This window comes from Setaria viridis, chromosome 9 (assembly GCF_005286985.2).
Source record: "Setaria viridis chromosome 9, Setaria_viridis_v4.0, whole genome shotgun sequence".
In the NCBI taxonomy this organism is placed as follows: Eukaryota; Viridiplantae; Streptophyta; class Magnoliopsida; order Poales; family Poaceae; genus Setaria; species Setaria viridis.
In genome coordinates this window covers 25,629,474-25,641,912 of record NC_048271.2, presented here as the reverse complement: position 1 = coordinate 25,641,912, position 12,439 = coordinate 25,629,474, and the positions used below count along the sequence as shown (strand labels likewise).

Sequence of the window (12,439 nt, the reverse complement as noted above, 5' to 3'; positions counted from 1 at the left end):
TATCCTTCGCAAAGAATTTGAAGATCACTTATAAAGAGGCAGTCAATGCGTCTCCTCTCACTCAAATCTTCCACTTGCCTCTGTCGACCCAGGCACATTCACAGCTGCAAATGTTGTAGGATATCATACAACACCTGGACACTCAGCGGCCGAAAGACCTTTGGTCCTATATCTGGGGAATGCCAATCTTATTTGTGTCTAAAACATACAGAACTTTGACAGGGGAAAGAGAAACTCACCCGATACATCATTGGTTATGGAGGCCAAAATGCCAAAAGAAACATAAAGTATTTTTCTGGTTGTTAATCAAAGATAGGCTCAATACAAAAGACATTCTACAACGAAGGGTAATGCAGTTGGATTCTGTTAATTGTGAAATGTGTATCCTGCAGAAGAGAGAAATAGTGACGCATCTTTTCCTTCAATGCAATTTTGCCAAGACTTGCTGGGCATCAATTGGGATCTCATATGTGAGTACGAGAGGACTCTATCACATCTTCAACCAAATCAGAAGATGCATTAATGCCCCCTTCTTCATGGAAGTCACCATTCTAATGTCATGGAGCATCTGGGTGACAAGGAATGATTGGACCTTCAATAACTCGGACCCGACTGTTTCAGGGGCAAAAAGAAAGTTCATATCAGAAATCTCTTTAGTAGCCTCTCATAGAATGAACTCCTCGGTTAGTCAGCTTTGTTTAGACTGGATTCAAAACCTGTAATCTATTTTCTTTCTCAAATCATGGGTTTAACTTGGTATGCTCTGTAACAACTGTTTCTTCTTCTAATAAATTCCAGTAGGGGCTTGCCCCTCCTGATCATTCAAAAAAAATAATAATTCCCACTATTCACAGAGCCTTGCCGACCTTCGTGGTTGTGGCGGTGCTTGTCTTGCCGCGGGTATCTCAACTTGTTCTACTACGCTAGCATCACTAGTTGATTCTTACCCGATTGGCTCATCTTGAACTTCTTCAAGACGCACTGTCTTTCCACTCTTTTCCCCTTTGAGAAACTCTTTCTCTAGGAAAACCCCATTCCGAGCAACAAACACTTTGCCCTCTTATCAGTTGTAGAAATAATATCCTAAAGTTTTCTTTGGATATCCCACAAAAATGCACTTATCCGACTTGGGTGTGATTTTGTCTGACTGAAGTCACTTGACAAACACTTCACGTCCCCAGATCTTTAGAAAAGACAAACTGGGAACCTTTCCAGTCCACATTTAGATGGTACCCTATTAAGTGTGAAAGCTGCTGTTTCTAGAGCGTATCCCTAAAATGACAACGGTAGGTCCGACTAGCTCATCATTGATCGTATCCATGTCAAACAAGGTTTGATTACGTCGCTCGGATACGCCGTTTCTTTGCGGCGTTCCAGGCAGCGTAAGCTGTGGAACAATTCCGCAACTCTTTAGATGATTGCTAAACTCGTGGCTCAAGTACTCGGCTCCATGATCAAATTGTAAGGCCTTAATTTTCTTGCCACGTTGATTCTCAACTTCATTCTAAAATTCTTTGAACTTTTCAAAGGTTTCAGACTTGTGCCTCATTAAGAAGACATAGCCATATCTACTAAAGTCATCAGTAAAAGTTATGAAGTATTGGTACCCTCCTCTGGCTGTCGTGCTCATTGGTCCACATATATCGGTATGTACGAGTTCAAACACGTCAACTACTCTCTCAGGAAAACCTGCGAAAGGTGCTTTGGTCATCTTGCCTAACAAGCAAGCCTTACATGTCTCATATGATTCAAAATCAAACGAAGTTAAAAGTCCATCAGTATGGAGCTTCTTCATGCGTTTCTCACTTATATGACCCAAACGACAATGCCACATGTAGGTAGTACTCAAATCATTAGGTCGAGGCCTTTTAGCACTTATGTTACAGATAGGTGAACCATCAAGATTTAAGACAAACAATCCATTCACAATGGGTGCAAAAGCCATAAACATATTATTCTTAGAGATCACACAACCATTGTTTTCACTCGCAAAAGAATAAACATCCTTCATCAAGCATGAAGGAGACAAAATGTTTCGACTTAAACTAGGAACGAAATAACAATTATTCAACTCCATAATAAATCCTGACAGGAGGTGGAGTTGTATCATCCCGACGGTCAACGCAGCAACTCTTGAATTATTGCCCATGCAGAAATCAACTTCTCCTCTTTCCACGCTTCTACTTCTTATCATTCCCTGCATCGAATTGCAAATATGAGCAACCGATCCGGTATCAAATACCCAAGAATTAATAATTGTATCAGTGAGAAATATGTTGTCTACAATATTAATCACAAGCGTACCTGAGGTGAAAGTACTCTTACTTCCGTCATTCTTCAATGAAGCTAGGTACTGCTTGCAATTTCTCTTCCAGTGACCAAGCTCGTGACAATAAAAGCACTCTTTATCTGGAGCAGGTCCAGCTTTAACCTGGGCATTGGGTTTGGCTTGGACACTCCAGCCTTGCCCTTCTTCTTCCAAGAATTTCCCTTCTTCTTAAAGCTAGGCTTGTTCTATATAGCCATCACATGGCTACTACTAGCGATTTTCTTAATATCAGCCTCTGCTATTTTAAGCATACCACACAATTCATTCAGACCCTTCTTCGTCCCATGCATATGGTAGTTCGAGATGAAGTTACCACAGCTAAGCGGAAGAGACGAAATAATGAAGTCAGTGCCCAACTCTTGGCCTATTGGGAAGCCCAGCTTCTCCAATCGTTGAGTGTAACCAACCATCTTGATTATGTGGTGGTCCTACTGCTGCGCCTTCTACTAGCTTGCTCTCGACAAAAGCCTTAGACACATTGAACCTTTAAGTTCTGGCCTGTGTCTGGAACATATCTCTAAGCGCCACGATCATATCGTGCGCCTCATGATTTGTTTCGAACTGCATCTACAGCTCGGGTTCCATGCAAGCAAGCATAAGGCAGCTTACCTCAAGATTAGCATCAAATGCTTTCTTGTAAGCAGCCTTAACGGCAGCCGATGCATCATCAGCAGGTGCTTCTGGTAATGGGGTGTCTAGAACATCTTCTTTTTTCTTAGCCCTGAGAACAATTCACAGGTTACGGATCCAATCCGAGTACTTTGTTCCATTCAACTTGTCCTTCTCAAGGACTGAACGCAAAGCAAATGGTGTAGTGTTGCTAGGTGCCATTTAATCTACAACAAAAATAATGCAAAATACACTAAGATAAACGTATCCATGATAGAGCAAATCACTTTAAATGATTTAACATATTCTACTCCCACTAAAATCAATATCAATCTATTGATACTTAGTGATTCAGGATCCACAACTAACAAGTCTACTAGTGAGCTTTAGCATCACCGCTAGCAAACAAGGTAGATCGGTAAGCAACTCTTTGCTAATCATATCACATATGACTCCTGTTGTTGGGTGACATCTCCATGTCTCGGCGCCCAACCTTTATGCCCCAAGGTCCTTCACCGTTAAGATAACCTTGTTAAGCAAACCAACCCTTATGCGTGTAAGTGTCCGACACAAACCCGTTTAGTCAAGGAAAACTAGTGGTACCCTAATTTTATAGACCCACCACCAATTGTACAAGACATGGGACGGTACAAGTTTTAGTTGGGAGGGCATACTAACTTAAACTTTGTGAGGGATCGTTCTACTTCTAACATCACATCATGCAAGAAGTAAAATATAAAGAATAGCATTCACATAGTTGTGACACAGTATGGCCCAATTTCTCATGGCGATCTCCATCTCCCTAGAACTTGTTCACCATGGTGATCTCCATCTCCATGTTCCATGTGCGCCATCCTCCTTGTGATGAGTCCTCCAAGAACTACTCCACGCTATTACATCTAATAGCTACTAAAGAAAGTTACATAGTTACTTGGATCATCACAGATTGGCACGCAGGCCATCAAATACATTAAAGTGACAACACATATGGCTCCAGCCGTGTTGCCATACGCGCGACACGTAGGTCACGAATGAGTTACACACATGCATCACATACACAAGGGGCCATACCGATCACAAAATTATAGCATCCTGCAAAATAGAGTTAGTCGTTCTAACGTTCCAAACTTCAAAGGCCCGAAACTCCATCTTCCAAGTCGAATTTAGGAAATCTGATTTTGCCAAAGTGGTTAATTTGCATGTGTAACTTTTTCTTCTAATCAATTTTCATATATAATTCGCCTCGATCTGAGATCGTACCGAAAAGTTACGGCTGTTTTACCGAAACACACGCATACAGCAAAATTCCAACCCGGTAGTAGATCCAATCTACTATTGCGTATCACATGTGCCTGGCGTATGATCTTGGATTTCGATTCGACCAATCATATTGATCTTCGCTCGCTACAACTGGCATAACATGTATCACTTAACTTCGATGGTGGAAATTCGACCGGTAGGAGTACGTCATTACATGACCATTGCAGCAAGATCACGAAACCAGGTCATATATCAATCTGAAAACTTGCATATCTCCATATGCACACATCCCGAATCCATAACAAAAGAGCTACGGCTCTGATAGGGATATGAGGTAGGCTACGCTAGCGCAAAATAAAAATTTTCTACCACGTAAACCAAGAAAACTGCCGTATATGGATCACGGGATTACCACTCGACGCATAGGTGCGGAAGTTGTAGAATCGCGTCGGGGCAGTGAAGTCGACCAGCGTAGTCGAACACGTCGCCGTTGAGCAACTCCTCAGCAACTCGTGCCGCGGCTCATTGTCAGCTCGTCGTGGCTCGTCGGCGGCTCGTCGTGGCTCGTCGTCCTCTCGTGTGACAGCTCATCCAAGTGCTGCAGATGCAACACCTACAAGGTATCCACATGTGCAGGGAGGAAGTGTCGCAAGCCAGACTGCTAGGTCCGCGAGTTGCAACAGGGCGAGGGCGTGGGAGGCACGGCGGCTGTGGTTCGACCAAAGGGTGTGAACCCTAGGGTGCCCCCACCCCTCTATTTATAGGGGGTTACTGACGGGCCTCTAGGTCTGAGACCTATTAGTACTCCTAAACCTGATCCAATTTGGATCATATCCGAATTGGGCTTCCAACCCCTTAAGTGTGTGACCCTATAGGTTCGGATGCGCATAGACATGGCCCGAGTACTCCTACTCGGTCCAATAGTCGGTAGCGGCCTCTAGCAAGACGTGCCAACTCCTATACGCACACAAAGATCATATCAGACGAACCATCACAACATCACGTACATGCAATTGCCTTTGCCTCACGATATTTAGTCTAGCTTCGAGCCGACCACTCATTCTTGATCCTGTGATTAGGAATCCCTTTATAGGTTAACTTTTAACCTTACGTAGCATGGCTATGCATTTTCTGATCCGATCACTCGAGGGACCCAGAGATATCTCTCTCAATCAGAGAGGGACAAATCCCATCTTGATTGACCATGCCTCACAGCATGCTTCTTGACAAACTCGAAAGCTACCTTTATAACTACCCCGTTACAGCGTAACGTTTGATAGCCCCTAAGTAAGTCGATCCACATCTTGAGAACATGCGCTAATCTCAGGTCTAAGGACAAAGCGTACATGTTGTGTAAAGAGAGAACTATGTAACTCATGTTGGGTCAGTCCTAGCACATGTCTCTACAAGTGCCCACATTATTAGTTTGGCATCTCCATGTCCATGACTTGTGAAATATAGTCATAAACTAATACAGGTGCTAGTCTAATATTCATGTGTGTCCTTACATGAACTCCGACTAGTAAAGAGTTTCACATACAATTCACATAATTGCAAATCAATTCAAGTAGCCTTTAATGGATATTCAATGAACATAGTATATAAATCATGGATACAATGAGATATCATCATCTCTATGATTGCCTCTAAGGCATATCTCCAACACTAGCGTGGTAGCCCCGTTGGTCCCGGTTTTTTACAAACCGGGACTAAAAGATGGTCTCATGTCCCGGTTCAAGGACCCGTGATAAAAGATTGCTCCTTTTATCACGACGGGTTAATCCCGGGTGCATTTTCGGAAGATATGCACCCTACGAACCGGTAGTAATACCCAGTTCTCTAGTAGTGTAGTAGTGAGAGTACGACGAGCGGTCGCGTTGGTCCGTGCGGCGGCGATGGTGATTGGATCAGCCAAGCGAGGTGCGTGAGGGAGGCGGTGGCGGCAGCCCATCGAAGTGACACCGAAATGAAGCCTGACCGGCTGACCCTCACGGTGAAACAAAAGCCGGACCTTGTAGTGTCGAAAGGGGTGGACAAATAATCAGAAGCAAGCCCGAATTATGAACTAATTAACACAAGAATCGATAGCAGACGTTCGTGTGAGATCCGATAGCTTACAACGTCAACTGACACAAACACAAAATATCAGGACCGATCCAAATGCAGTTACACAGCAACAACAGAAGTACAGCAGCAACCAGCAAGTCTCGGCATGCCCATCCGCCTCACGCCGTCCTCGCCGCGCGGGGGTGTGTGCTGGGAGAAGCCAAACCTCTGCACCACTGGGGCCGGTCGCTGATGACGCGATATGAGCTGGGTGGCATGAGGACGACGAGGCGGTCGTGATGGTCCGTGCGGTGATGATGGCGATGGGGATCAGCCGAGCGAGGTGCACGAGGGCGGCGGTGGCGGCAGCCCATCGAAGTGACGCCGAAATGAAGCCTGACCGGCTGACCGTCACGCTGAAACAAGAAACTGGACCCGATAATGTCGAAACGAGCGGACAAATAATCAGTAGCGAGCCCAAATTAACATGTAACATAAGAATCGACAGCAGACGTTCATGTGAGATTCGGTGGCTCCCAACAACGTCGATTGACGCAAACAGAAAATCTCAGTCACCTGAGAAGAAGCGAAGGGGATATCATAAATATAATTCCTCTAGCTAAAGATTGCCACCCTACGAAGTCCAATTGGTTAATCATTACATCCAACTGATTAACGATAATCTTTACACTCGTTCCTAGAGGGCACTCAGTATAACTAAGTTCTTCTCATCGTGCTTGTTCAACCAAACAGACATTTCGTTTGTGAACCTCTCCATGGCCGGCTTCGGCAAAAGCATGGACACAATGGTTGAGTACTCATCATCTTCGTTCTTGCATCTCATGTGGTCGCTTCCTAACTTTGAAGTAAGGTCCCCAGCCAGTGGTATGCCACCACCGACCAACTCAGCCCATCCAAACCGCGTTACATTTGTGGCAATCCATTTTGTATCAGAAACCTCGTAAATTCGGTCCATCATCGGAGGTGGCCACTGACGTGTCAGTGCAATTGTATGTATCATTGATTTCATGCTTTCCTTTGTCACGCTGAGCTTGGTTTTACGCACAAGCTCAACCGTGTGGGCAAGAGGCTGACTGCACAGCTCATTAACAGTGGCTTCTACTATGGGAGAAAAGTGTGCGTTGCCATAGTAACCACGTGGGATGAATGTATGTTTATTCCACTTGCCACGTGCATTCATAGTAATCATAAGGCGAACCCACTGATTGGACTCGTAATCCAGAGCTATTGTACGGCATCGCCACATGATTGCAGTTAGCAGTTCAAAGGATGTAGCAGAATTGGCAAGGGATCCCCTTACGTGACTTCGTAGGCTTGCTATCTCCCTTGGCCCAAAGAGGAAGTACTGGACTATCATGTCCTCAATTGGAGTTGACAGCATCACGTCGTCAGATTTGTATTGTAAGTCATTTGGTGATGGGTTATATGCAGCGTCCAAATGTGTGATAAAAGATGGGTTGCATCCTGTTAGGAGATCTCTTTTCCAAACCGGCAAAATGGTGGGCACTGCTTCACCACGAGCCAATTCAGCTACAGATCTGACGAACTGAACCATACCGAATCCATCTGCAATGTTATGGCACATATGGAATCCAATAACAAATCCACCACATTGGAGCCGTGTAACCTATTAAAACATAAAACAAGCCATGTCACTTGTATGCTGAAATTAAATGTGCGTGTAGCAAGAGAAGAACTTGTAATTTTCCAAATTTCTTATGCTCATAGCATATAATCGAAGATTAATTACATTGGACAAATAATAGTTCGAAATTTTATATTTTTAGTGTTTAGACTAGTTTCGGAATCTCTTTCTGACTGCTTTGCAGTGGTATTCAGACATAGCTTAATAAAGTTAAATATTTATTAATAAAGACATGTGAACTAGTATCTCTTTATACCATCATTCTAAAAGTATGTTTAACTAAGAAATTATCATGTCTCTAGTAAGATATATCGGCACTTCTTTTCTTATTCTTGTATTTCTAAATCATCTTATTTCCAGTATTTAATTTCTACCTAATGTGTTTCAACGTCTCATAAGCTGCTTGACAACTACATCAAACCACATTCCAAAAAACTTTATTTCTAGCAAGAGACATTGCAACAAAATAACCTCACCCAGACCGGTGTTAAAGAGGCACCATTTAGCTACTACTGTGGAGAAGCCAAAAGGCTAATTTATTAACCATTGACGTTTTTTAAAAAATATCAAAACCTAATTTTTATTGAAATTGTCTGATCATTTTGTAAACTCATAGAGATTTTTAAAATAATTATTAATTTGCAACTGCAAATTGAACATGTTGTCACAAAAGTCTAATACAGTTGGGCTTAAGGCATCAACTCTGGCTACAAACCTTGCCCTTCTATGCTATGGTCGATGGCATGAAAGAGAAATGTATGTGTGAGATATAATCTGTTCTATATCATTGTTTCCCGAGTCTAGGACATCCAAAACTGTCCGGCCCGGCTATATGATTCTCGTGTTTCTATAAGAAGTTTACAAATTAAAAATGGAACGTCACTATGTATACATGATTCGGTAATTATGGAGATATCCAATTATGGAGATATCCACTTCTGTGGCGGTAGATTGTGACATTGCATTCTAAAGCACATGCAACTAGAAAAGAAACATGTACGTGTACCTGCATGAGGACCAGCGGTTTGCCGACCACAGCTCTTGTTTCACCTGCATCGCACAGGAGCTCCTCGACACACGGATACGGCGGCAACAGAGGCTTGCCGAATTCTTCCAACCGCACATCCGCATCGGCCTCCACAAACACAACCCCTTCCGCCGTGCAGTCCACCACCAACTTCTCTCCGGCGGCCTCCCTGAGCCGCCCGGCTATGGGGTAGTAGTACACCAGCGCCTCCGCCAGTGCCGTCTTGATGGCCTTCGCTGGATCATCTGGCCTGTTGCCGCAGCCAGGACAGCTGCGGAAGAAGGCGATGACCGTCTCGTAGTATCGCAGAGTCCGCTGGTCATCGAGGTCGGAGAGGGCCTTCGTCTCGAGTGGCGTCGGCCGCGCCGGTGACACCAGCTCGGGCTTACTGCGACGCGCCTTGAAGGACACCATGGTCTAGCCGCTAATAGTACGTCCGTAGGGAGCGTGGGCGCGAGTGTATGTGCTATAGATGGAGTGGTTTTTAGAAGAACCGCTCCATGTGCTGCAGCTATATATATATATATATATTGCTTTGGATGGATGCATCTCGCTACTAACAGAAATTATGGATTTTTTTTATCGCGCAGGAGATGGATATTTGGCTATTTGCTCACGCTAGCTTTTTTTCGCCAGCGGTGTACGAAAAAAGTTTGAAACTTTAAAGTCACCGCTAGGAGTATATTGCACTGTCCACTAAGTAAAGAATCGATATTCCATCCTCAACAAAAATCTCGATCGTTTTTTAACCAACGGGGCTAAATGTTTATCCTTAGTCCCGGGTGAAAAATCCGGAATTAAAGATGGGGACCTTTAGTCTCAAATAATTAGTCCCAGTTAGATTTTCGAAACTTATACATCCTTCCAATCGGGACTAAAGTTTATTTTTCCACCGGTCGTCTCGGGCATACGATGCACGGAATGCAGCCAGTTGTAAGACATAAATTGCTGAAGAAATCTGGCAGACCCAATTGAAATCTTATCTTCTCCAGCCACCTAACTTCTTTATATCTGTCGCTCTAAGTCTCAGATCTGGGCCGATACATCATTCGCGCATGAATCTTAGATGTATAGATGACATACATTGAATGGCTGCCTTGCAGGAAATCAATTGCATACACCAACTGAAACATGACACTACGGTCATGTTTGATACCCTTTCTAAAGTTTAGCACGTGTCACATCGGATGTTTGGATGCTAATTAGGAGTATTAAACATAGGATAATTACAAAACTAATTGCACAGATGGAATCTAATTCGCGAGACGAATCTATTAAGGCTAATTAGTTCATGATTTGACAATATGGTGCTACAGTAACTATTTGCTAATGATGGATTATATAGGCTTAATAGATTCGTCTTGCGAATTAGTATAGAGGTTCTGTAATTAGTTTTATAATTAGCTCATGTCTAGTCCTCCTAATTAGCATCTGAACATCAAATGTGACATTGTTAAAGTTTAGCACCCAGTATCCAAACGCTCCCTACAAGGTATTCAACCTGCTCTTTGCACTGTGCAGTTGTTCATGATTGTACTTCTGCTGGACACCGGTACGTCCCTATGCATGACGCATCCGCACATGGAGCCTCCGTTTGCTGTTGTGCTCCCTCCACTCTTAATATATAATGCTCAAGATAAATAAATTAGTTTATTTTTAAACTATTTTCTCCGTTCTAAATTGTAGGTCGTTTTACTTTTTAGTTACATATAGTGTATGTCTAAGTGCATAATAATATTTATATGAATCTATAAAAGTGAAAAACGACCTACAGTTTGTTACGGAGGAAGTATATTTTTAAGAATAGAAATAGTATATACTTGCAAATACGGCGGTTTCCTTATTTCTATGTGATGTTCCACGCGGACACTAATCCGACCGTCATTAGAAACAAGACGACACACCATGTACACAAACTACACAGTTCGACTGCCACGCAACAATATATATGCAACCGCGTCGCGTCGACCAGATCCACCGGCCTGACTACTTGTGGTTTGGATTGATATTGCACCTACACCTAGCTTGCATTGCCGGCCGATCTGTAAATGTTATTCGCTGGCATGAAGGTGGCTCCAGCACAGCTCGTCGACGATATGGGCCTGGGTTGTCCCCGACGTGAAAATTTAAACGCAAGTATGGCATCATCTAGCAGCTACAGCTGGGCCCGGAAACGGCAATATATATAATTATATGTATGTACGCCGTTGGCCATCACTGCCACATCAATAATTATGGCTCAGTAGGTCAACAGCCGTGGGTTCGATTGGGCTAATCCAAGTGCACCGGGCGCTAAGACATAGTATATTGGCTTCAGAGGAAACCTATTTTCCTTGCACCACTGAAGTGGAAGTACAGGAGTACTGTTAGAAAATACGTGACAGAATTCACGGGCTTTCTCCGTGCGGCATGCATGTATAGTAGAAAATTGGAAAAGTACATATATATGCACAGGAAAATGACGCATAATGTATAGCTTACCCTTCGGAAGTGAAGAGGAATGCATGGATGCCCAATGTGCCTATCAGGATTCCAGTTTATTTATGCATGAACATTTGGGGTACTGTTTTTTTTTCCTTCAGGTGTAAAAGGATGAAAGCAATTTTGTAAAGTTTCTCCATGGCATGTGCAACAGCTCGAGGGAGGTGAGGTGCTCCGATCTTACATATGCATCTCCCAAGCTTTAATTTCGCATCGCTGGAATAAGAAATATAAGGCAGATGCAGGTGACCGGATGGCATCTGTAGTATTAGATATACTCGAGTTCACAGTCTCTCTGTGCCCATGAGCGTGGGTCATATTAGCTAGCCAAAAAAATGTGGGTGGGATATTTTTCGTTGCCACTCGCAGGATAGGACCCATTATACCGAATAGTACATTTCGGCCATCCGGCTGTCCCCTGTGAGCGCTATGGCTGATGGCCCAACCTCGCGGAGACATGGAGGCAAGCGTATTTGTTGCAGTTGTGTTATAGATGAAATGGGAAAAACACTCGCAATCTCTTTAAAACCGTCGGCCTCCCTTTACAACGGGTACGGGTAGGACTTCCCTTTTATAGTGATTCGGAGGTCATTTTACATACCGTAAGTGTTCTTCGTCACCTACCACATTCCTAAGATATTCCGTACATAAAGGTCTTTGAGGTAACGTGTACAAATTGAACTCTCCTACGTAGTCACACTTCTCACACTTCCTTGTAGCCACACTTCTCACACCTTCATGTAGTCACGCTTCTCACACCTTTGTGTCCTTAACCTCGGGACTTCTTCTCCACTTCAGCTTCGCACGCTTAGCCTCGCGTTGAAAAGAACTCCTTAACCCCGTGCCTTCAACCTCGAGTCTGAGGCAAATGTCCAACCTCATGGTGTACAGCTCAGTCCTGATTCTGAGTAAAAGATAGAGTGAAAAGCTTGATGCTCAAGACTAGCTTCAAGAGGGTAAGTTAATTTATAACTTAGCTACCAGCCGATAACTGCTAGCTTCGTAGCCAAAATAAGAAAGA

General features: G+C 43.6%; 1 protein-coding gene across 1 annotated transcript; it reads right to left on the bottom strand.

Moving 5' to 3' along the window:
- Positions 1–6,711: 6,711 nt before the first annotated feature.
- Positions 6,712–9,439, bottom strand: LOC117835872 (acyl transferase 1). The gene is made up of 2 exons (XM_034715189.2): positions 8,917–9,439; positions 6,712–7,892 (listed from the first exon to the last, which is right to left on the bottom strand). Exons 1-2 carry the CDS (start codon positions 9,349–9,351, stop codon positions 6,942–6,944), a joined length of 1,386 nt encoding a protein of 461 aa, XP_034571080.1. The 5' UTR covers positions 9,352–9,439; the 3' UTR covers positions 6,712–6,941.
- Between the last annotated feature and the right edge of the window lie 3,000 nt (positions 9,440–12,439).

What these genes read in the sequence shown, in the direction of transcription:
- LOC117835872 (XM_034715189.2), bottom strand. Translation starts at nt 9,351, where the DNA reads ATGGTGTCCTTCAAGGCGCGTCGCAGTAAGCCCGAGCTGGTGTCACCG. An exon ending in AACCGCTGGTCCTCATGCAG is followed by an intron (nt 7,893 to 8,916) that starts GTACACGTACAT and finishes ATGTTTTAATAG; the next exon opens with GTTACACGGCTCCAATGTGG.